The sequence below is a fragment of the Phocoena sinus genome, chromosome 9 (genome assembly GCF_008692025.1).
Source record: "Phocoena sinus isolate mPhoSin1 chromosome 9, mPhoSin1.pri, whole genome shotgun sequence".
Lineage (NCBI taxonomy): Eukaryota > Metazoa > Chordata > Mammalia > Artiodactyla > Phocoenidae > Phocoena > Phocoena sinus.
Window position 1 is genome coordinate 48772163 of NC_045771.1, and position 25756 is coordinate 48797918.

At 44.3% G+C, this 25756-nt stretch overlaps 2 protein-coding genes across 9 annotated transcripts in view; one reads left to right on the forward strand and one right to left on the reverse strand.

Moving 5' to 3' along the window:
* Nucleotides 1-21428, forward strand: part of JAZF1 (JAZF zinc finger 1) — a 339739-nt gene extending 318311 nt beyond the window's left edge. The window contains exons 4-7 of one of the 5 annotated variants that reach the window (XM_032643928.1): nt 13044-13213; nt 18842-18923; nt 20503-20584; nt 21110-21428. In XM_032643928.1, coding sequence (XP_032499819.1) covers nt 13044-13213; nt 18842-18923; nt 20503-20576 — 326 coding nt within the window. In that variant the 3' untranslated portion in view covers nt 20577-20584; nt 21110-21428. Of the gene's footprint in view, nt 1-13043; nt 13214-18841 lie in introns of all 5 variants that reach the window. The other 4 variants (XR_004351548.1, XM_032643927.1, XM_032643926.1 and 1 more) reach the window with 4 other exon arrangements.
* The window catches only part of TAX1BP1 (Tax1 binding protein 1), an 88976-nt gene continuing 84460 nt past the window's right edge, over nt 21241-25756 (reverse strand). For 2 of the 4 annotated variants that reach the window (XM_032643923.1, XM_032643924.1), the window contains 2 exons: nt 23728-23810; nt 21241-23117 (listed from right to left, as the gene is read on the reverse strand). In XM_032643923.1, coding sequence (XP_032499814.1) covers nt 22916-23117; nt 23728-23810 — 285 coding nt within the window. In that variant the 3' untranslated portion in view covers nt 21241-22915. The remainder of the gene's footprint in view (nt 23118-23727; nt 23811-25756) is intronic. The other 2 variants (XM_032643922.1, XM_032643921.1) reach the window with 2 other exon arrangements.

The window sequence follows — 25756 nt, forward strand, 5'->3', positions numbered from 1 at the left end:
ACAGTCCTCTGCTCCCATCGCTTCCAGGATTCACATTATTGAGAGCAGGGCACTTCCCCACTGGAGGAATCCACGGTGTGATGAGCTGTCAGGGGGCCCTTGTCACACTGCACACCTTGAAGGCAGAGAGACTGCTTGTCTCTTTCACCCCCAGGTCTCCAGTATTATGGGTGAATTAATGAAGAATAAGTTCAGGCTTTTAAGCCTGAATGGGCAGTCTGTTTATTTCGGACAGCATTAGAAATCAGGACCCTCATCCATTGTATTAGAAATGCAAACTACATCTTAGGCATTTTTTGTCCATGCATTTTAGACAGATGGCTCTGACCAGATGATTTCTCGCTGGCTTTGTCCATACCTGGCCATCTCTTTCGAGTCTAGACAATTTCAAACTACTGATTAAAATAATAATACCATCCAGAGTTGATACAGTACAGAACTATGTGCCGGAAATTAAGCACTTTATACATATTAAATCATACAGTCTTCTCAACAGCCCCATGAAGTTAGCGCTAATATTTTTCCATTTTACGGATGAGGAAATGGAGGTGTAAAGAGGTGGGATAACAGGTCTAAGGGCACCAGGGGGTAACAGCAGAGCCAGAATCCTAATACAGCTACCTGCTCCCAAGTCCCTGAATTACCTGCCTCACACACAGCCTCTGGCCAGGGTCCGGCTGGTTTCTGTGGTTGTGCTAATCGGGTTTGATGGGAGATGGCGCCGTTGTGTGCGTGCATCTCACAGGTTGTGGTCCCTAATGGCGCCATCATTGTTCCTCTCATTTTATCATATACAAATTGTAGTGTGTATTAAATAAGTGTAATTACGAAGCACAGAATATGTATGTTACATACAGATAACCTGTGTGCATTGTGTCATGTGATTCCATCCTTCCGGTGCACAGGGCCTCTGCCGTGGAGTCCCTTCATCCCAAAAAGACTGGCTGAGCCATGCTGGGTGCTGGGGGTCTGCCGGGAGTTAGAGCAACCCAGCCTGAGGAGCCCACCCTCCGATGGCAATCTCCCAGGAGACACGTGAGGGTGACGGGCAAGACAAGTCTGCCAGCCGCCCTTGGACACACCCAGTCCTTCCCCTTCCCGGCTCCCCTGCAGCTCCTTCCCCGCGCCGGGCAGGTGTGATTCTCTGGGTCCAGCTACTCACCCCTCACAGGCACCTGCTTGCTGGCCAGCCCTCCTTTTAGCTCAGCTGCAAGATTCGAAACTCTGAGAACCTGTTCTGTTCAGCAACCTGATGACAGTTGGTAATAAGAGTCCAGGGCACCCTGCAGGAACCTTGTAATTCAGCAGGAGGGCCCTGAACGACTTGGGGCCATTTCTTAGAAGCAGATTTGCCCACTCCACAAACAAAGGTTGGCTTCCCTGGAGAATATTCCCAAAAAAATGTGAAGTGTCATGGTCCGAAAGGACACCTGAATCAGTGAAGAACTGTCTTCATACTCCCTCTCCATCATACGTGCCTGTCACTTTCACCGGGAGACCCTGTGTGTGCCCTCCTGGTGCCCCTGAGGTCTGCTTGCTGACAGCCTGCCTCCCCGTTACATTGTAGGTTCCTGCTGGCCGACACCATGCCTTATGGACAGGCACCAAAAACGACCTTTCTCTTCTGTTTCAGCCTGTTCTATACCCTATTTAAATGTCGGTTCAAATTGTTTGATTTGTTTCCTCTGGATGAAATGTTGGTTCTTTTAGAAAGAAGTTCTATAAATGAGATGCTGGTGGTTAAAAATGGCTTTATGCTTTCTTCCTGTGACATGTGGTCCGAATGATTTTTACACTGAGACACATACCTGAAACAAGTGTTAACAAACACATCTCACTCTGATACTTTCTATTCCATTCTGTCCTTTTATTTTTTTAAATGCTGATTGTGCCCCACAAAAATGATTTCACGACCCACTTATGAGTCGCAATTTGAAAACACTTCTGCATCGGAAGTAGGTCTTAAGAGTTGCCTGTTGGGCTTCCCTGGTGGTGCAGTGGTTGAGAGTCCGCCTACCAATGAGGGGGACACGGGTTTGTGCCCCGGTCCGAGAAGATCCCACATGCCGCGGAGCGGCTGGGCCTGTGAGCCATGGCCGCTGAGCCCGCGCGTCCGGAGCCTGTGCTCCGCAACGGGAGAGGCCACGACAGTGAGAGGTCCGCGTACCGCAAAAAAAAAAAAAAAGAGTTGCCTGTTGCCACAGGAAACCTTTATGTTAAGTCTCCATGAATCTGGAGCAGCAACTGGAAGGCTCAGGGGAAAGGAGCCATTTTGATCTCCTGCAAAGGTAAAATAGTGGAGCCGATGAGGACGGAGGAGAGGTGGGATAGCGATGTCACTGAGATCCTCTCAGTACTGCAGGGACATTGTTGTTCCTCATTGCTCATTTTTTTGCCTGAAAGATAGCCAAGATGTGGGAACAATAAAGCAAGACACTATTTTCTTGTGCTTTGGGGGCACTTTCTTTCTCCTCTCACCAAGATGGAGAGCTGGGAAATTAGGTACCAAAACTCAGAGTTAGGAACAAGCTGTGGGGTTGACTCCAAAATGAGGTGAGAGAAGTACAGAGGGATTCTTTGAAGTCTCAAGGAGACAGAAGACAAGGATTGAGGCATAATAAGAAAGCATTGATGAGAAAGAGGCTCATTTTTTCTTTTCATCTTTTTTTTTTTTTTTTTTTTTGCGGTACGCGGGCCTCTCACTGTTGTGGTCTCTCCCGTTGTGGAGCACAGGCTCCGGACGCGCAGGCTCAGCGGCCATGGCTCACGGGCCCAGCCGCTCCGCGGCACGTGGGATCTTCCCGGACCGGGGCACGAACCCGCGTCCCCTGCATCGGCAGGTGGACTCTCAACCACTGCACCACCAGGGAAGCCCCTGTTCTATATAATTTTTAAAAGAGTTGGAGCGACAGATACCTCTGAACGTGAGGACAAGGAAGAAAGCTCCCGAGTCTCCTGAGAGGGAGACATATTCTGAGAAGCAGGTGTGGCAGGGGATTCTCAGCAGCACCCGAAGGAGGTCGGAAACACTGGAGCAATGCCTTCAAAATCCCGAGAGAAGACGGGCACGAACTTCAGAGGCTACCATCAACTGTGAGGGTAGAAGAAACATTTTCAGACAGGCCAGGGAGTCGACATTTTACCTCCCGTGACCCACGCAAGAAGTAAACAGAGAAAGAGAAAGACATGGAATCTATGAAAAAGGGATACCCCCTCCATCGGGAGAGGCAATGGGAGTTCCTGGTGGTGGTGAGGAACGGGGGGTGGATGCAAGGTGACAGCTGTGCAGCAGGCCTGGGAGGTGGATGGCAAAGGGAGAAAGAGCAAGGAGTCGGGGAGGAGGGGCCGCGAGAAGTAACGGGGAATAAAGCCAAACACCTGATGGGTTTGAACGTGCTGAGAGAGTTACACTTCCGGAGCTGGGGATGAATTCAAGTTAGCAGGACCGTGGATCAGTTAGGAAGGCAAGCTCTAGAGCCAGACGGCCAGATTAGAACCCTTACTCTGCCATGGAAGAGCTTTGTGACCTCAGACGAGGCACTCTGCCTCTCTGAGCCTCCGTTTTATGTAAAATGAAGATATCGTAGTAGGTACCAGCCTCATAGGGCCGTTGTGAGGTTTAAATGAGTTAACAGCGCTTAGAACTGTGCCTGGTGCGTGGTGAGCCTCAGGTGTCAGCTGCCCTCATGACGATGTTGCTGCTGAGGAGGGGAGGAGGAGGCAGGTGAGAAAGATGACAACAGCCAAATAGCCTATGGCTGTGGTGTTTACTAACTGCAAGGACGACAAAAATCTGATCCTAGTTTGCTACATGGCCTGGTCCTAAGAATGCAGACATTGAATAACAATGAAATCAAATATTATAATGGAATTCTGCTAGGAGGAGGGGGAGGATGGAAGGAGGGTTGGGAAATACGTGAAAGATCAGAATTCTTATCTTGTGTAGGGAGGTCGATAGATACCCAAAGCTGAACATCAGAAAATAGCAATAGAGGCATGCTATTTAGCAGTGGGGAGTAAATCCAGGTAAAAGACTCGTAACTGGTTGCCATGGGGGAGTGGAGAGGGAGAACGGGCCGGACAGAGGCCTCCTCTTTTTCATTATAGCCTCATAGATCTATCTTTTTTTTTTTTTACTGTGTACAATGATGGCTTTGATTAAAGAGAAGAAATTTTTCATTAAAAAAGGATAATGGAGGGACTTCCCTGGCGATCCAGTGGTTAAAACTCCACGCTTCCACTGCAGGGGGCACGGCTTCAATCCCTGGTCAGGGAACTAGCATCCCACATGCTGCGAGGCATGGCCAAAGGGGCCTTCTGTGGGCCAAGTTAATATGATTAATTAATCATACTATTAATTACCATTAATAGTAATGAATCGGTGGAGTCGGTGGTAATTGATTAATTGGTAATTAATTGAATTGGTGAAAATCATTAGGTCCAAAATGATACTTAACATGGGGAAATTAATATAAAGTATGCCCCAAAGTAGCTATAATACAAGGACAGTGAAAATAATAGTGTGCATTTATATTTCTATAAATTTTGCTACAGCAAAATTGGGAGTGTTGGCATAGGTAGGGGTTGTGTTGAAGTAGATGTCTGTCTATAAAATATAGGTGTTCTTTTTCCCCACCTCCATTAGCAGATTGGCAGGGAATTTGTGAGTAAGCCTTATAGTTGCAGGAAAAGTAGCAACTGGGGCAAGAGTAGGAAAGACCAGCTGACACCCTGGTCCCAAACAAGTGGGAAGAGGTCCTGAGTGGGAGTGGCTTGCCAGATGGGGGAAGGAGCCGCGTGGCCGGCAGGGAATCCCTGGTCCCCTGGGAGGTGAGTTCTCCAGCAGGCCTGGGAATTATACTGAAGACGTCAAGTGGCAGGAAAGACAGGGGCTTTAAAAATCCTGTTGTGGAACGAGCAAACCTTGAGTAAAGAAGACCTAGGCATCCAGCCCAGGAAATGCAGACTCACTCTTGCACCATGTTGCCCTGATGACCCTTGCCAAGGGTCAGTTGGTCAATAACTTGGAACCCGTATCTTCCACTGGCCAACATCAGCTCCTGTTTCTTTTAGTCACCAGATTCTTGTACCCCAAGAAGGCCAAACCTAAGGATGGAAATAATGAAGAAATACATCTGTAAGGCCAACTTGTGTAATAGGTTAAATGGAGGTTTTGTGGTCACTGTGATCATTTGTATGATTTGTCTGTTTTTAAGATATTAAGCTTATCTTCTTAAATGGTAAATTGGCATCATTTTGTTGAAATGTGTAGAATCTAAGTTTGTAACCAACACTTAAATGTGTAAGTGCAGTCTATTTTTAGATAATGTTTTTATTTATTTAATAGGATCTGAATATTTAGAAATGTCTGTTAGATAGGTTTATAGGTGTAAAAATTTGGCACTAAACCAAATACAATTGATTGTTGAAAACCGGTGTATGTGTGCGCGGGGACAGTGCTAGAGGCGCTAACCCTCCACGCAGTCAAAAACCTGAGTATAATTTAGTTGGCCCTTCATATCCACAGTTCCTCCATATCCATGGATTCAACTAGCCAAGGATCGTGTGGTACTTAGTATTTACTATTGAAAAAAGGTCTGCATATAAGTGGACCCATGAAGTTCAAACCCATGTTGTTCAAGGGTCAACTGCATAAGTAGTTGTTAAGTTTTCGTATTAAAAAAAAAAAAAGTCCTCCAGATAGTAAAGATCCAAGCAACTACGATATGGAGTAAGGTCACGACAGGGTGTGGATCTGCTCCTTGCTGTGGGAAGCCATTGGAGGGTTTTAAGCAGGCAACTGAGATCATCTAATTTACTTCTCTTTGTTTAAGACCGTAGGAGGCCAAGAGTAGAGACTGTGTAATCTTGGCTCCCTTTCTACCACTAGAGTCTGTGAAGTGTATTCCCTCATTCATTCATTCAACAAACACATGTCTGTTGGCTCCTTAAGTGCAAGCACTGCCCTGGGCACTGTGGTCATTACCGAAGGTAATGACCAAGAGCCTCCTAATACATTAGAAAGTGTTTAGTCCTGTGAGGGAGGCATTACTTCTGACTTGGAGAACCAGGACCTGTTCCACAGTTAAGGAGTAGGCAGGGGAGAATCACATTCTAGGAATGAGCGGAGGCCAGGAGCTAGGAGGTCAAGAAGTTCTGAGACTTGGTGATGGTCCCCAGAGGCAACAGTGTGTCTTCCGTCGTAATCACACATTGTCAGTTCATTCAGATTTGTTGTTGCTTCAGCTCGTATAAAGTGGGTCAGTACCAATTAAAGCTAATTTATAATGATAAGTCCGTAAGGCAGAAAGGCAGCTCTTTGCTAATGTCCTTGCCAGAGTTTGACACCCCAGGAGAGTTTGAATTTGCTGTCACTGCAGTTATCACTTTTGCATGAATGTTAATGATCTGTGTGGAAAGAAAAATGTGGCCTATTGGGTTTCTGGAAAAGGTTGACTTATTTTTATCTACCTGTGTGTCACTCTGTTTATAAATACAAAGAACGAGAACCCTATAGGCACTAAAATAGGTCAGGGTCATCTTCACAGAGTAAAGAGGTGAGCAGAGGACAGAGGCGCTGGGTAGAAGCTGGAGGGGGTGAAAAAGGTTTGAAATGGTCCTTGTGGCAAGTGAGGGTGAGCTTGACGGAAACACTCAGCTGGCTCCTGGGCCATGAAGTGGGCTCGTCCAGGTGGGTGGATATGGATGTACGTGTATACACGGACTCTGGGCCCCCTTGTCTTTTCATGTGATTCATGAAACCAGCTCTGATTTTTACTTCCTTGGCCGACGACCAGGAGGAATCTTTCGGTAGTCCCGTAGAATCTATTATAGTCCTGCCCTATGAAATCCTACCTACTAGGTTTGCTCATTTCCCACACTGAAATGCTGGCATGAGCTCTTGGGCCCACCCAAAGGCACTTCCCTTAGCCACTGTCCTGCCTGCCTCAGGCCCCCACGATGGGGACTGTGCAGCCGTGGAGGATGACAGTGGAAAATTCAACCTGAGAAAAATTAGTGCCTGCCTGTTCCTACCCGTGACCGTGCAAGGTGAAGTGACATTTTCTTGTAGAAATTCTAACCTTGGTGAAAGTCATTTTTAAATTGCTTAGGGACTAAGACTAAGAAGAGCCTGAAAAAAATCAACTCATGGAGCTTTTCTTTGGAACACCGGACGGCCACCAGCCAGGAGGGCAGGGCCCACCCCTGCCTGGCTGTACGAGGCTAGCCCTGTTCTTCCCACACGCTCACACGCCCGCCCCATCTGTGGCTGGGACTCCCTCCTCCCCAGCACTTCCAGAGCTTTGCTCTGTGTGTCAAATCTTTATCTCCCTCGATCAGGGATATTCCGTTTGAAAATAAATCAAAGAAGCACAAACTTTGAAACTGAAGACCCAAGTACCAGTCCAGTCTGCCTGTATCTAGCTGGATGACCTTGGGCACGTCCCTCACCTCCTGAACCTCAGGTTCCATGGAAAACACCTGTCCCCAGGCAGGGGACGTGGGTTCGTGCCCCGGTCCGGGAAGATCCCACATGCCACGGAGCGGCTGGACCCGTGAGCCATGGCCGCTGAGCCTGCACGTCCGGAGCCTGTTGCTCCGCCAACGGGAGAGGGCACAACAGTGAGAGTCCCGTGTACCCCAAAAAAAAAAAAAAAAAAAAAAAAAAAAACAATTTGAGTAGCAAATGATGTAAAGCAAAAGGAGGCCAGATCAAAGAAAACAGGCATTTTGGCTCTCATGCCTTTGTGCATTCCTCAGATCTTCATATTGTGCCCGTTAGTGCAGTAAAAGTAACAGGGCTTACGGGAGAACTGAGGTTGGACAGAGCCTCAAAGCTATGGGGCTTTGTAACCAGAGCATCAGCAAAAACAGTAACCATCCTAACAAAATAATTGCTTGGCTGAATCCCCATTGTAAATCCCCCCTGACAGTTCATCCAGCATCCCAGCCCTCTGTCCTCTGTGTTCTTGAGATGCAGATCTTTGAAGGTGTTCTCTCTTCTAAGAGAACAAGTTCATCCAAATTAGAAATCTGACCCAGTCAGTCAATCTTTGTTTTCAGATACAAGGGCAATGTCTTTATAGTTTGTGTCCCTGTGCTGACAGCCTCCCCAGGTGCCACAACCCAGAGGAAAGGGTGGCACTTCTAGAAGCCGCAGAACCAGCCACCGTCGCTCTAAAGAAGCCACATCCATGGGGTTTTCATCTGCTTTTCTTAATTAAGGTCTTCAGGCTCTCTCTTTAGTTGTGAGAATGCTCTCCTCTGGACTCTTCAAGACGGTCAGTGTGGGGAGGAGGTGTTGGCCTACAGCAAGCTTTCTGTTTTGTGTTTGAGCTCTTGTCCCTTTCAGTTGCCAGGGCTTAGGGTTGACTTGTAGGAAGGAAAGGGTGGGAGGTAGAGAGAAGCAGGGAGAGATGAAGATGAACCGGTATTCACCACAGCCTAGTCTTTCCCTGCTAGAATCCCCAGTCAGTAGCCCTGGAGAAAGGGAGGCCGCCCGGATAGACTGCAGAGCACCTCTCCTTCTAGTTGTAAAATTCCGACTCACCGACTCAATGTTCCCCAACCCTGCTTGCTAGGAGGACACCTGCCATCACCTGTTCTGGGCCCCAGGGGGGTAAATTTCTTCTTGTGACTCCCATGCTTTCCTCCCACCTCCCTGCCCCAGTTACTTACAACTACAGGTAGGGTATTTGGGGGTCTTTTTCCTCTTTTACACAGAGGAAATACTTCTTATCATTTTTTTCTTCAGAAACCGATGTGGCGATTAACATTTTATGGGTTCTGGGTGATGGGCGCTCAGAACTAGAGGATTGAATTGATTCCGCATCCTCCCTCTGTCTGGTGGCTGGAGCCCAGCACCCGCTCTCATAGGCTGACAGGGTGGGGCTCACACGGGGCCTCAGAGATCACCCATTAACTCAAGATCAGGGTGAATGAATGAGCGTATCCATCCCTTAACACGCCATACCTCTCCCCTGGAACAATCCAAAGGCTCATCATATCTGATAGCCTCAAAGCTGGCTGTGTTGGGGCCCGTTTGACCCCTCCAGCTGGCCTGGAGGGCAGTGGGCTTCAAAGTGGGTGCACAAGGCAATCTGTGAGGTGGAGGAAGGAGATATCAAATCTTTACACTTACTAAGGAAAATATTTCTCATATTAATATATATATTTATTAAACTATTTCATCCTCATCCTTTTATTTGCATATCTGTTTTATATAGTGATATGTTAGTACATGTATGTCATCTATAAACAGTATATTCACACACGCTCCCCCTCAGGGAGGCAGTGCCCACAATTTCTTATTGACCGGGATGTAGGAGAGGATCGAAAAGCTGGGAGACCCCTGCTAGGAGAGTCAGCCTCGCTCCATCCTGCTTTCCCTAAATGGGGGGCAGGGGGCGGAAATCTCTAGCAGAGGGCTGGCAAGCGCTGCAGATCCCTTCGTTCAGAAGTTAGTTTTGAGATGGCAGGTGAAGCAGAGATTGAAAATGAACCAGGTTGGGGTTGACTTTTCTCCTTCGAAAGGCATGAGGACGTGAATAAAACAAAGCAGAGAGGGTTGGCCCACATGTTTCTGAACTAAAGCCATAACTCCTTTCAGGTTAGCATTTCCTAGGGTTCAAAGATGTGTGAAAAGAGAGGAAGAGCAGTAGGTTCCGGGACCTCGGATGTTTTCTTCAGAGCACCGCAGGCCCTGCTGGCGAGGCTTCCAGACATGCACACCGAGTGGATGCCAGCGTCTGAGCTTGTGTGGCTTTCTGGGACAATAGCAACCCCTGTACCTGCAGGATGCCCTGTGGCTGCAGGACCCGCCTCACAGCTGGCGACATTTCTCCTGTTTGATGACAGGGTAGCACTTGGGGTACAGGAACACAAGCAACAGTAGACCCCCCCACTCCTGTTTTTAAAACGTGAGTACCCTCAAGAGAAAACGAGGGGACAGTGGATGAAGTAAACTGCTCACGTGACCTTTTGCCTATTTATTTACCAAATGCTTCTTTAATGCTTACCATGTATCATTGTTCTAAATACTTTTAAAAACAGGAACTCGGTTGCTCCTCACAGCAACCTTAAGAGGTAGTAGTAGTATCAGCCCATTTTACAGATGAGGACCCTAAAACTCTGAGAGCTAACATCACTTGCCTGGGGTCACACAGTTTGTCCGTGGCAGCACCAGGGCTCACACGGGCTCCCAGCCTGGGCTCCCAGCTTGGCCCCTGTAGATGCATCTACACGAACCGTCCTCAGCCAGCACAGCACCTCTCTTGTTATGGAATCCCTCTTGTATTTTTTCTGGTGGAGATGCCCAAACCTATCAGAATTATCTTATTTTTTGTTTGGTTTCGCAACAGGCCCATCTAAAAATAATATTATTTTACATGTAGTATTATAAATAGTATTATTACAAAAACAGTATTATACTGTATTCTGTTTTTTTGAGCACTTACTATGTGCAGGTCCTCCTGTGCCAGGTGCTTTATAAACAATAATTCTAATCTTTAAACTGTAAGGAAGAGATTTTTTCCTCCCATTTCACTGAAGAGAAAGTAGAGGCCAAGTAGTTGGTCACTCAGCTGACACTGTCTAGCCAAGGCATGAACCCAGGGTTGGGCCTTGCTCGGCTTTGTTATAGGACAGAACTAAATGGAAACAGATCCTTCTCGACCCCCATCCAGGGGAGATAGTTTCACAAAGCACCCGAAGGACCTTGTGGTGTGCCGATGACGAGGATGTGTGTGTGTGGGGGCCCAGTTGTGTATGCCTGTTGTCCCCGTGCTGGCTTTCACTCGCAAAGGCATCCTGACACGGACAGTAGATCATGTGGTCCTCCTACCTGCCCCACTTGGGACTGGATGCTGCATGGTTTGCAGGCGAGTGTGTCCACAGCATTAACCCCCCAGACCTGGCCCCTTTTGATCCCGAAGAGTTTTGAAGTTTTATCTTCTGCTGGGCTTCGTTAAGCCCTCGGTTGGTCTGAGGCTTTCGCGCTGCCCCCAGTTGTAAACGTTGTGCGATTCCTGGTATTCAGGTTAACAAATTAGCTCAGTTAGATGGGTAAATTAGTCATTCTCACTTTCTCAAGTCCTGGTGGAAGAGCTCTGCGAAATAGTATTTATAGTTTTCTAACAAGCAATTTAAAGGACACCAGCATGTGGCATTTGTTTAAGAGTAAAACGTCCTAAACAGTGCCCTACTTAGAAACAGGTTTCCAGATTTGCTCATGGACCGAGGGACACGGCAGAGCAGGTACCCCTGTGCTGTGTCCTACGAGCGCTTCCCAGCTGGGTCTCTTGTCTCTGGGGGCTCCAGCCAAGCGCAGCGGGGCTTACTGAAACCCACACTGAATTCCAGAGCCTCATTTTTGTCAAATTGTTTTTTCCGTACCGCCTGAGTTTCTAAACAGGCTTCAAAGCAGGCTGCTTTGAATTCTGAGCGGTAGATGGTGGAGGCCCAGCGACACGGAGGTTGAGAGAGACACACCCCACCCCACCCCCAGAGAGCTGCCGGCACTGGAGGCCGGGAGGCAACCTGGGAAAAGGTAACTCCCTTACTAGCTAATTGAGGATGCGGCAGCTCTTGAGCCTCACAGGGCTCACTTCCTCTCCTGTCGGAAAGTGACACCCCACCTCACGGGTCACCAGAGGACTAAATGAGCTGATGCAGCCAGTGCGCCTGAACCATACGAGGCACTCGTTCACCTTGAGGTCCCTTCCTTCCTTCCTGGATCCTTTTAAGTGTTCGCCGCAGATGCTGGCGTCCTTGTTCCTGGCTCAACTGGCTCTTCGAACAATCTTATTAATGCCTATTAAAATGAAACCCAATAAAAATGCCAATATCTGGTGTTGAAATAATTGATGTAGCAGGGGGAGCCCCATGGAGCAGCCAGGCAGGCCCCGGCTGCAATTTAGCCTCACACCTGGGGGATGAACTTCACAACTGTAATTGCTACCATATAATTCTTATTGATGTTGTGCTGTAATTCCTATTTATTCCACGGGGCTTGTAAATGCATTAGGACTTGTCAACATATTATTTTACACTGTTTATGATCTGTAGAATTACGTCCTTCAGGGTTATATTGTGCAAAAGCTCCAAATAAACAGGCTGTGGACCTCGTTAAAAAAAGAGCAAAGAGGGGCTGCTTGTTGAAGTGGTTCTCCATCCCTGCCGTCCTGGGCAGAAGTCAGCACAGCAGATTTTTAATTCAGTTCTGAGCAGAGCTCTTAACCAGGATACAAGGGAATCCCCTCGTCTGTCTGAGCTGTCTGCTGCAATGGCTCAGCCCTCCCTCCCTCCCAGGGAGGGTTTTGTGTAGCTGAAAGGCAGGTGCTATTCCCTGAGGACAGGTGCGGTAGGGAATCGTTTGGTCTTCCTGGAGCTGGACCTGCATTCTGATGATGATGATGACATTGTGCCCTCAGAGCTCTGGGCATTTCCGTCCCCCTGCTCCCTAGCTTGGGGTAACACCCTTTTAGTTCTAAATTTCTTCATGGTCTTCCCAGCTCAGCTTATAAAGAAAAAGAACTGAAATTAATTCCCACCGAAGTGTAAATACCTAGTAAGTGTAAAATGTAACCCCCTCCTGCAGATTTTTGTGTTTACCATGCCAATAAAGCATAAAACTAAGGGGACAGAATTCTGTCCATTGTAATGTCAGGCATATCGTGTGTGTGTGTGTGTGTGTGTGTGTGTGTGTGTGTGTGTGTGCGTGCCTGTGCGTGTTGGGGCAGGGGTGTGTCTGTCATAGTTGGTTATTTTTGGTTTTAGCCTTCCCAGTACATTTGCAGTCAGTCACCTTTGCCGCAGAATACTGAGTCCAAGCTCTTGCACAGCTCATTCCTCGCCATGAATGGCTGGGAAGCCCTTTCCCCGGTCTCTCCCGTGGGAAAGCAGATATGTTGCCCCCAGGACTGTCCCGGGAACTAGATGCACTTGCTGCCCCTTGGCGCCTGGACGCTCTCTCCCAGGGCAGCAGGAGCCGCCGCCGTGCGGGGCGTCCTGACAGCCCTTGTGTTTCTCCTCTGGCCCCACAGGCAGCGAGTACGACGAGGAGGAGGTGGATTACGAGGAGTCGGACAGCGACGAGTCCTGGACCACAGAGAGCGCCATCAGCTCCGAGGCCATCCTCAGCTCCATGTGCATGAACGGCGGCGAGGAGAAGCCCTTCGCCTGCCCGGTTCCCGGCTGTAAGAAGAGGTACAAGGTAAGAGAAGTGCCACCTCGCTTGGAGTAGGTGGCCCCCTGGAAAGCCAGGACTGGGCCCAGGCTGCCCGCAGGTCAGTGCTGTCCCTGGTTTCTGGCCGTTGGGTGTGTTGTCCCCTTCACTGACCCGTGTGGGAGCGGTACGTCAAAAGAGAGTTTTTTGGTGGGAGAATCATGTCTTTGATATTCTTCAGATTCATGTCAGACCAGTCAGAATATCAAATGCGTCACCTGTTTATTTGCCAAACACCTTCCGCAGTGGTCGGCTCTGCAGACGGTTCACAGAGCCCTTTTGGAAAACGCTGCAGGGCATTTACTTCCAGCTGAGGAAGCCCTTGCTTGAAAGGAGTTCGGGAGAAAGGGGGCTTTGGTATTTTTCTCACCAAACCCGCCCGCTCTAGCTTCGATGAACTCTGTAGGTGGTGCAGAGCCTGTGTCTCTCGGGCCTGCCTCTGGGTGTCAGGGCAGCTGGGGGCGCCAAATTCTCTACTAAGAAGACTCAAAGGGACAGAACAGTGAGAACACCCACAGCACTCAAGTGTGGGTCCAGAGGGCATGTCGAAAAACAAAGTTGCAAACTTTCCCATGAGGTGTTGGCAGCTCTTTAAAATCCAACTGTGAGATAGAAATGTAAAAAGCAAAAACATACCTGGTGCATTTGACGAGATGCTACTTTCCCCGGCAGATTGACTGTTCTTAAAGAAAGGCTTGAAAAATGTGTGGCAGCATAAGCACTTCCCCTATCGCTCCTTCTTCAGTGTCTCTCTGAACACTAAAAAAATCTATTTCAATACTTTTTATACCTGCTTCTGATATAAAAGCATGAAACCCAAATGTATCACAGGTAAGTTGCCCATGATTTCACCTGATCTATATATACTGTTAAATTTTTATCATGGGAAGCACAGATGCGCTTTGTTTAAACTACAGTGAAAGCCCCAGGATGGAGATGTGAGGTCCCATCAGGGTGTCCTGACGCGCTGTCTGGGTATCCCAGGTGCACATGTACATTCCTCTGGATCAGAAGGCGGCGTGGAAGTGGGTGCAGGGGTGAGAAGGCAACAAAATTGTTATCTCAGGAGCCCAGGGGATCGTTCGACAAGCTAGTTTGTCCAGAGGACAGCTCTGCTTGCAGAAAGATTTTTCCCTTCTTTCTTTCTTTCAAAGTGGAGAAAGCTGGACAGGGATGCTGTCCTTGTACCCTGCCTACCTCCAGATGCGCCTTCTCTCCATGCTTCATGAGAGCTGGTCCTCTGTGCTCTGCCGTCTTGCTGCCTTCTCTCTAGGGTCCAAACACTGTCTAAAGGATGTCTTGCACATCAGCGATGTTAAAAGAGAGAGCAAAGTAACGACCCAGATTGTAGCTGACCGAAAAAACCCCAAAAAGCTGGTGGGGGGGTGGTATAAGCTACACCCTTTACGATGAGGCCTTCTCTCTTTCCCACCTCTCTTTCATTCCTTTTTTACATCCTTTTCCCCTGGTCATTTTTATTTTCTTGTCATTATTCTTTGGCTTCTATTTTCCTCGAGTTTCCAGCAGTTTCCCCTCCTGCGGTTTGTCTGTGTCTAGGTTGGTGGGGCCTTTGCGGAGTGTTGTTTCTCCATCTGAGGCCAAAAGAAAATTGCGTGAACCTTGGGCTGCGGAGGCTGACTGCTTCAGTACCACTAACTGGCGAATGACATGGGTGGCAATTAGTGGTCCTGCCTTCCATGAGGGAAGTGTGAGTTTCCTTTTCTGGGCCAGAGTGCCACATAACGGTGCACATGGGACAGGAACAAATGCATAACTGCTTCTCCTGACCAAGTGCTTGACATGAGTGTGGTCATATTCCCTACAGTTTTAGTCTAACTCCTTCTGCTGGGAAGTTACTGGCCGCAGGGTGTACCAGGTGTTCTCTGCTATTATTATTTCATCTTATTTACTGCGTGATGGTTGGAGTGGGTGTTGGTGAGTGGAGGGCATAATGAGCTTGGTGTGCTGTGGAGTCGGGCAGAATCCACAACTGCTGCCATCTTGTTCATTCCCAGGGCTGACTTCACATGTGTCTCATTCCCTGCCCCCGTGAGCAGGGAGTCTCTCAACCATGAGTCTCTTGGGCACTGACTGAGGATCAGCTCTTCTCACCGTTTCATTGGCATTTGCAGAACTGGGAGAAGATGAGCATCTAACTCCCCAGACTTCATACAGAGTAGGGCAAGGGAGCAGGGCCCAGCAGTACAGCTAGGTCTCCGAGTTGTTTCCCGTGTTATTTCTTCTGCCTAGAATGCCCCCCCTTCCCCTCCGCTCTCCTTCAGTACCTCTCATTTTCTTTTTCTAATTAATTAATCTATTTATTTATTCTTGGCTGCGTTGGGTCTTCGTTGCTGTGCACAGGCTTTCTCTAGTTGCAGTGAGCGGAGGATACCCTTCATTGTGGTGTGCGGGCTTCTCATCGCGGTGGCTTCTCTTGTTGCGGAGCACAGGCTCTAGGTGCGCAGGCTTCAGTAGTTGTGGCGCACGGGCTTAGTTGCTCCGTGGCATGTGGGATCTTCCTGGACCAGGGCTCGAACCCGTGTTCCCTGCGTTGGCAGGTGGATTCTTAACCACTATCCCAACCAGGAAAGTCCTGAATGTCAGTTTTATTTAAAACCTGAGTACTGAATAAGACAGTAGTTATCAAGTTCTCAGCATGAGGAAAAGTTCTCACTGTAGTGACCTTCCTTGTCCTATTGGAGCTTAATTCCCTTTCCCCCTTTCAGAGACCAGAGGATTTAATAAGTATTTCATTTTCAAGTTGCCTGACATTATTTATTTTTGTTATTAATATTTTTTAAAGACCAAACTCATTTCAGGGTCTCTGCAATTCGGAGTTTCAGTGAAGCTTTTTAAGCTCCTCAAGTCTTAGAAAGTGAAGTTTCCATTGCTGTCTGTGAATGAACAGATGGGGGAAATCTTACATCTGATTAGAGCTTGTACTAACATTTGTGATAAGCTGTCCCATGACACTTGTGGACATTTTAAATCACAGCAACAAAGAGAAAGAGATAGTAAGGTAGTGTATTGTAGGCTCTTTGGCCAACCCTGGAAATGCCATGTGTTTCCACACATGCAACTGGCTTCCTAATTTTTCCGGAGTAATAAAGCTGACATGTGTGTCAGTCCCATAGCCACGCACAGCACAGTGTTGACAATCCAGCTGGGAACTGACCACGAAACCTGTTGGAATCAACTCAACCCTGGGCGTGTCCTTCCCCTGTTGAACTCCAGATCTGGTTTCATGTTGGAGTGGCTTCTGGGGGCTTTGGCAATTTCTGGTTTCAAACCTTCCCTCACCTAATTAGTTATTTGAAAAAAAACAAACAAAAAACTCGGGCCTGGATGGAATATCTAAGACCTGGTCCTGCTGGGAGTTGCTATATGCCTTTTTGTTTGTTGTTCAAATGTTTATTATTTTTGGCTTCCTCTCTTTTCTGACAAGGCGTGAGTGGCACTGGGGCACAGGGGTAGCTGGATTTATAATGATCCATCTTGCAACAAGTTCCCTGTGAAAGCGAGGACATGAAATGTTTTAGTAGCGCTTCATCCACAGGAATGTTTTCGTAACCCTTCATTCACTGAGGTACTCAGTGAGTATCTGTTGAGCTAATAAATGGAATATTATTAAGCAGGCAGATGTAAATTATTAAGCATTTGTGAGTCAGGAGACTTCCCACCATAATGTTAACTGTTAGAAAGTTGACAGTCTTTTTCTAATGATCATAAAACAGTTATTTCCTCCCCATCTCCCTCCCTCCCATAGCTTAAAACAATGCTTATCTTTGTTGCCTGGCTCCAGCTGGGTGGCTCTCACCTAGGTCTCTCATGCCACTGCAGCAGGGTACCAGCTGGGGCTAGATAACACAGGTTGGCTTCTTTACCCATGTGCCTGGGCCCCTGGTGGGATGGTTGGAGCAGCAAGGGGCTGGCAGGGCGTATCTACCCATCTCTCTTAACGGATCGGATTCTGCACCATTACTGCCCTCCCCACATCCCAGCGCAGCAATCTCCTACTCCCCAGCATGCCTCTAGAAGACCAGTGAAGTGCCTGGTCGCCCTGCAGGCAGGGATTAATGCAGGGATGACAAGGGCTGAAGGCGCAGAAGGCCAACAGCTGGACGTTCAGGGAAGAAGTCGTGTCTGTCCTTGTGGTTCAACTCACTGGACAGCCCTCAGACTCAAGGCATAGACAACTGGTTGCTACTTGTCACCCCTGGGTTCAACAGTCGAGAGGATTCTCTTCCATAGGACTTTTGAAAAAGTATTAATGTGCACTGTGAATCTCCAATAGGGAAATATAAATAGTAATAACCTCTGAACATATTTTGTTTCATGGCAACTCTCAATTTCTTCCAGAATGAGGCATGCTCTAACAAATTCATTCATTCACAGGTACTAGTGGAGCAGCTACTATGTGCCAGGCACAGTGCTAGATGCTCAGGAAACAACTGCAGTTTGTTCTTATTCTTTGGGAGCTCGATAAGGGCATCCTATGAAGTAGAAGACGGCTATGTTGGAAACCTTTCGTTGGGCACAGGACTGGCCTCAGTGGGCCTAGATTCAGATAATACTTTAGAAAACAGTCCACTCTTCTGGTGATCTGTACTCAACAACTTCCTGTCTTCTCTTTTCCCTTACTCCTCAGTCTGACAGTAGCTGACTTGGAAATTAAGACCTATGCTCTAGTATCACTTCTGCCATTTATTCTTACTTAAATCTTCCATCAGTTTACTCAATGTCCTGAGCCTGTTTACTCACCATGTAATTGGGATAAGCAAAACTAACTTGGTTGAATCTGTAGAGTGATTCTAGGCATGACGTCTTAAATAGAATATGCAAGTGAGGTAGCAAAACCAATTAACAAATCCAGAAAGCGTTTTGTTATTTCATGTTATCATTTAGGATTTGTAGGCCAATTTGAAGTTTGGAACTTTTCTGTTGCTGAGGCTTTAATAACCTAACATTTTTAAAGTTCACTGTATGTGTGGAATAGTACATAAATAAAAGTAGGGCCTTGTCTGCCCATAGGTGTTTATTTAACACACACAACAGTGCTGGGGCAAGATTTGGGCACAGATACTGGCTTAATGCAGAGTAGAAAATGGACCAAAAATCCCTACATAAGGTAGGGATTATCATGGTTGGCTGGGAGCAAGACACAAGCTGAGTTTCCGAATGAAGAATTTATACACGTCTTGAACTTCATTACCCTAACCTATGTTTCTTTCTTTAGATTTTTTTCGGGGCCATCTTGAGGACATTTGTATGTAATTTTTCATCGTTAACATTCTTCAGAGTGGAAACGATTCAGAGGGAGCTGTGCCTCTTTATACAGTCTGGGTCTTAAATACGTATTTTATGTAAAAAAGTCAGAAGTCAGTACTTTCAGGGTAACTGAGGAGTATTTGAAATTGCCTTGGGTGAGCTGTGTGCATGACCTAGTCTGCACCGCCCACGATTAACACACGACTGCGAGTTCGCGAAAAAGCCTGTTCTGTCTACAGCTGCCATCCAGGAGCTGTCCAGTTGCAGTCAGACCTGCACTGAGGTTTCCCCCGCCATCTGACACTGTGTGACTCCGTCTAATAGGTGATATTTTTGTCCTCTCCACAGAATGTGAATGGCATAAAGTACCATGCTAAGAATGGCCACAGAACACAGATTCGTGTCCGCAAACCATTCAAGTGTCGTTGTGGTAAGAGTTACAAGACAGCTCAGGGCCTGCGGCACCACACAATCAATTTCCATCCCCCGGTGTCGGCCGACATTATCAGGAAGATGCAGCAGTAACATGCTGGTCATAACTGTGCCAAGAAATCCTCACCAGCAGTTGCTGATTTTGAAAACAGCCACCTTTTTTCAGGGGAAGCATTCAGCAACCCTTTAAAGAATAAATGCATGCTTTAAATTTTTTCTGTAATTTTGGAATGATGTATCTTTGTAGAGTTAATGATTTTGTACATTTGCACATGTAATCATCATACCCATTTTCATTACTTTGATATAAGGTGCTAAACAAAGCTCTAGGTTTTTCAGCACATTTCCCCCAAAACAAGACAGAAATTGAGGGCATGTTGTGTATTGTTTAGCTGTGTTGCAGTGATATCATTTGCGGGGGAGGAGGGGCTCGCACTGAGGGTTTTTCCCCCAAGATTATAATGTGATTGGTTGAAGTTTTTCAACACATCAACTCATTGTGTTCAAAACCAAAATAATACCTTCACTGTCAAACTGGTTACCATGCCTTACATAATGGAGTTAGTTAGTACCTGTGACTAGAAAGAAAGACTTTAGGTAACGGAAATATAAATAAGAAAGAATGTTTAACATAATATGCTAAAAATATTTTCATATTTAAATAACATGCATAAAAGGTGTGCTTTCTGTGTTTTATATTATCTTGCAAATCCTTTAGACCTTTAAAAAGCTGAAAATCTTGCCATGTGACTTACCAATCATTTTAGTGTTACAAATGGCATTTTTGTACAAAAAGTCTATTCAGTTCACTCATTAACACACATTCATTGAGTGCCTGCTAGGTGCAAGGGATTCAATTTATGCCTATTGATGTCTGTGGACCAAGATACCAGTTTAGTGAAATACTTTCCCCTGAAATCTGTTAGGAAACACTTTGAAATACTTAAGTGCAAATTTTGTGTGTGTGAAATTTAGTTCTATCTTCATCTTTAGGTGGAGTTTTAAAGCACTTTGTCGTTCTCTATTGCCAACAGATGTGATGTTTATGTGTTGCCAGTTCTTGCAACCGCTGCCCTAACAAACAACCTACGGGTTGCAGATAAGAATTAAAATGCCAAGCGCGTTTCAAAGAGGAGCATCTTGTTAAGACCCCTGTTGCCTCCTCGTGCTCATTGTGTTTTCAGACTTTTTTTAAAGGCACTTTTTCCATCACATTGTAGATGTCTGTATTCCCACCGGAAATGTCTGTTTAGCTTTGTAAGACATCTTGCTGAAATATGAAATTGAGCCTTATTGACAGGTAAGTGCTTCTTGCAGCAGGTGGTCAGTGACTAATACGTGACCCATTAGAGTATAACCTACGTCTGGACCATTCCTAACGTTTTTCTTACCAACAGTACCATCATGCCTTGAGTGTTCATTTCTCCCAAGTGCTATTCCTTAAACATGAGTTTACCAATTGCCTAATTATGCAATAAAAATTGCTTTGAGATGGCTAACTGCCCACAAAACTGATGAAAATCAAACTCGAAATGCTTGTAAAATAACTTTCTTCCCGTGTTTCCATTTGTTGAAAGTCTTACAGATGGAAAGCAGGTGTTCCTCCCTCCTCAGTTTTTCAGACGTTTTGAAAGGAAGACAATTCTGTTAGCCAGATGGGTAAGCTTCTATTAATACACTCTTAAATTGTGAATCCCTCATAATGAGGGATTTAAAAGTTATTTATAAAGACACTACCCGCTAAAAATGTCCTCAGATCTCTGAAGAGTAGTCTTGGTCCTGAATATACAGTGTTATCCTTTATGTTTTAAAGGGTGATACAGACATGAGAAGCCACTAGTTGGTGCATAAGAAGGCCCTACTTGGCTATTTCATATCTACCTAGAATTGACCAAAATTTTTTTAGGCCAGCAATTATTATTTAGCTTCGCTCCTTCTAGTGCAAGAAACTGTAGGCTGGATCAAGTAGTTCAACAGCTAAACAAACAGTCATAAAATAGTCATTGTGCATGTTAAATTTCTTTCAACTATAAAAATTTTCCAGTTTCTATTTACTTATTCATCGTGACAGTATTACTAAACAGGTAAGGATGGGAATATTTTGTTATACCGTGTATAGTGAATGTATTGTACTATGTCTGTGAAAACTGTGCTTTAAATTATATTTTCATATGTTTTGTTCAGGACAGAGCACATTAAGTTTGAAAGCAACAGAGGTTTGTTTTAGAACTGAAGGCAACTTAATGAAACAAAATTGCTGTCAAGAAAAGCTGCTTATAAATGTAAATGAAATCACATTTAAAATAAACTGCCTCTGACCCAAAATAAACATGGCTCTTTATTTTCATTAGCATCCATTATAAAGACCAGTATCAAGTTTGCCACAGAAACGAACATATCCATTCAGTACCTTGTTCTAAGGCTGCCTTTTTTGGGTGGGGGCAGAATTCAGCTGACATGTAGACTTCATCAGTGTTTTGCCTAGGTTAGTATGATGGACAATTTCATTTCACTGGTAGTAGCACTACAATATTCAAAGGATGCTTTTAGGTTAGTATATGGTCCATAATTATTAACTGATGGAACAAAAATGTTCATATCATTGAACATATTTTACCTGAATATATTCTGCTTAGCATATAACCTATCCAGAAGCTTAAAACATGGAGTCTTCATTACCGCTGCATCCCAGGTCTGCCATGTCCTGATATCTGACTGCCCAATACTGTTTTGCCCTAGACTCACACCTTTTAAAGGATTCCAACGATACATGAATTCTGCTCCTAGAAACAAATACAAGTGAGATGGTGTATATGCGGTTCACAAACAGTACCCCAAAATGCCACTACACTGAATATTAAGTTAACATCTTAGATAGCTAGTTTGCTTAAGACAAGCTTAAATATTTTGATAACCACAAAAACAGCAAAGTACTTTAAATCCTTAACATTCATATTCTAAAAGGGGAAAGGACTGTAGTTCAGAAAATTTTTTTAGTGACCCAGACCAAAAAGACATTCAAGATGCTAGACTTAATGAAAAACTATCACAAATAAATTTGACAATGAAATTACACACTTCTAAAATGTCTACTATAATGTTAATGAATACTATATACAGCAGAGTCATAACGAACACGATAGTTTGATTTGGGTTTATGCATATTTAATCACTGAGAACATTTTTTCAAAGTTATACTCATCAAGAAAATGTGAAAAAAGACATACATTTTCTGTGATTTTATGCCACAACCATCACTGTTTAGTAGATCATTTAATATGAAACAATTACACTGACATATCTTGTTCCATTTCCCCATCAGATAGAAATACAGCTTTAAGATGGCTTAAAAATAATCAGATATTCTAAAATTTTTTAGTCATAAAATTAGCAAAATATGCATTCTATTAATTCCTAAAGCAAACATTTCAAATATAAAAAGGATATTTGCTATCTTGGAAGCATGTGATCTCATTCTACATGCAGCTCCCTTTCTAAAGAGGGTTAAAAAAAAAACATTTCATGGGCTAAATTATGAAGTTTCTGTATTCAAAAGAATAACTTTGCAAGACTTATGATAAATTCTTTGTGTTACATAACTTTTAGTAGTCATGCTCAATCAACAAGGTCAACAGAGATGTGTAAATATTCTGCTAAATAATACACTATACATACCTATTTTTTCAGTGTGGTAACATTAAAATCCGTTTCCTTCATTCATATAATTTTTCAAAATGGGGAATAAATAAAGATACAAACACACAAGAACTTCTTAAGCAGGTAAGATTAACAGGTTAAAATTATATTTATTAATAAGTGATAAACCAAGGACTGACCCTGACACTATGTAACACCAAACTCAAAGTAGCTCTTGGTCAGAAAAGTGCAATAGAGGGTACATGAAAGTGACACCTTGTGGTCTCCTTAGTGGTCTGAGGTGTGTTTTTTTCCAACTGCTGAACTGTATTATTAACTCCTAATAAAAATTAACTAGTCAAAATTTAAAACATTCTGATCAAAATGGGTTTGTACATGCCTTTCAAACCCCTGCTGGTCATAGTCAGGAGGGAACTGCTCGCTGCACATTGGGCACACCTTCCAGTGACTTTCAACATGTTCTTCAAATTTGCTCTGATCGTAGTTGGGAGGGAACATTAATTCACAAAGTGGACATTTCTTCTGAACATCAAAGCTTGAGGAAATAAAATGAAAGAATTACCTATTTCTAATAAACAGATTTTTAACAGCAGTAACCTTCAGATACAGTGAGGTTACATTTATCTAGTTAAGCTGATATGCATACTAACACTTACCTTGAAATTCTTCAGTTACGCCAGGAACCTCTTTTTCTGCTCCTAAAAGCTTGCTATTGACAACTGTAAAGCCTCTAACTTTAGTTTTACAATTAGATTGACAAAGAAAATCTTTTTCTCATCAAAATCCAAAAAATACAATCACATTATGTGAAATGAGGCTCAGTGACAAGAATTCTTCAATTTTTAACTAACAAAATATGCCTTTTGTAAAACTATAAAGATTCATACAACTTGTAGCTTCCCAACAGTGTTCATTCAGTTTAACAACTAAAGGTGTTTACAGCACTGGTCCTCAAGGTACGGCACGCATCAGAACCACCTGGAGGCATGCTGAGACATGTACTGCTGGGCCCTACAGCAAGGATTTGGGGTTCAACAAGATCTGAGTTAGGGCCCTGGACCATATGCATTTCTAACAAATTTTCAAGGACCATACGTTGAGAGCCACAGGTAATCCCAATTCTACACAGGAAAGAGAAAAATTACCTGGGATCAAAGCAAAAGCCTGTTCCATGGCCACGTAAATGCTGACTTGGAGGATCAGGGGCAGTGGGCACATTCTCATCTTCCTAGGCAAACAATAATTGTGCAACTTTTGAGAAAAGTGAAACCGAATAGAAGTTCCTCAATTAATTAATTCAATCAAGCACCGTATAAAGGAAATAAGATTACACTTTAAAAATTTACTTCTATTATCATTAAATTAGATTTTCATGTAAACATGTTTGAAAGTAACTTTTTGTTTTTTAGAGAGTATTTCACTATGGACTAAGTCATACCTTGAAATAAAAAGCAGTATTCAGTGGAATGGAGAGTATACTACACCTGTGTGTGTGAATGAAGTAGAGATCAATAGACTTTTTTGACCGATATGTAGGTAACTTTACCGACTTTTCATTCCATACACTGGGTGACCACTTTCATAAAAATCTTAAGACTGCATTATTTTTCCTTTTATTCTCATTTAATGACTATTAATCTGTAAGATAGGCAGGATCTTCTTTGATAATATATATCCACTGCACAATACGCAGAAATTATAAATAAAGGAAAACTCTGTGTGTGTGTGTGTGTATGTTTTGGGGCAAATACACAAGCAAATCCAACTGGAAAACCATGTTAAAGTGAAGCAATGCACCAAACTACAGGCCTCAAAAACCCTAATGTAAAACAATCAGATTCAAATTTAAATATCTGATTAACATTATCAAGGAGGACTCCTAAAACCCTGTAAATCTGAGTCTGAATCTGAAAGAAAATGCTGGTTTGAATTTCCATGCCTGCATCCCTCTAGTCACTTTTTATAGATTTGCACACTGCTGCTACATCAATATCCAAACACAGACTGTCACTTCATATCCAAAACAGCCACATCATCTGAAGTGCCCATTTGCTTTCTTCCCCTAAGCAGTTTGTTAGCTTCTCTCATGTCATGAACTAACAGCACACAACAGGTGGAAGAGGCACTTATTAAAGTCCTTATGTTGCTGGGTAGTCATGATTGCACCAGAACTATTAATAGGCTAATAAGTCAGGTCTGTCATAGGAAGAGGTTCCAAAAAAGTGTATGTGACGTGAAATTTTAAGTGACCAAACAAAAGATAAATTGAATTTTTTTTTGGGGGGGGGAAGGAACAGTAAGGGAAGGCGTGGTAACTTAGCTATTATTCTGACAATTATCCCCCCCGCCCCGTAAAAGCTCAAAAAAGGAGGTGAGAGACTTTTTTTTCCCATGTGCATCACATGAGAAAACACTTTTGTTTACATGATTCCCTTAGGATATAACTGGGCAAAAGAAAAACAGGATCAATAACCTAATAGGGCACTGAGAAGTTGGGGAATGTTGGGGAAGTACTTCATATACTTCAAAAATTAAAAGTCTTTAAGTAAGTAAAATCCAGACAGTTTTTAAATCTGCAGGTACAGAGGGAAGATGATTTAGTAGTTGAATCTGCTAAGCTTACATATGTATAACAGGCAAATTGTGATTCTGTGCCACATTACTCTGGCTGCCACACTTAGGCCTTCCAGCAACAATATCCGAAAATGAATCTGCTTAAACAACTACATATAAAATAATGAACAAAACTTTCTCATATATAAATGTTTTAAAAATTTTTGAAATGCTATTGAAGAAAAAGAATAAAACAAAAGGTCTTCATATTCTACTTTTCAAAATTCTTGATGAGACATATTTATAATATTGTACAATACAACTTTCTGGGGGCGAAAAATATAATGGAACCAAAAATCTCATAACCACCTTTCCCTGTGTTTTACAACAGCTGCAGCTCACACCAATTCACTGCTTCCATGAAGCAGCTAACAAGAGAGTCTGGAACTAGCTAAGGTGCTAGGTTCAGACCACCTATCAGACATGTTAAAAATATGTCTGCTTATAAAATATGTGGATGAGGGGGGCAAAAAAGCAATTTATACTTTCTAAGCCATATATAATTTGGTAAGGGAACTATTATTCTGTATCTTCTACCAGAATAAAAGGGGAGAGGAACTG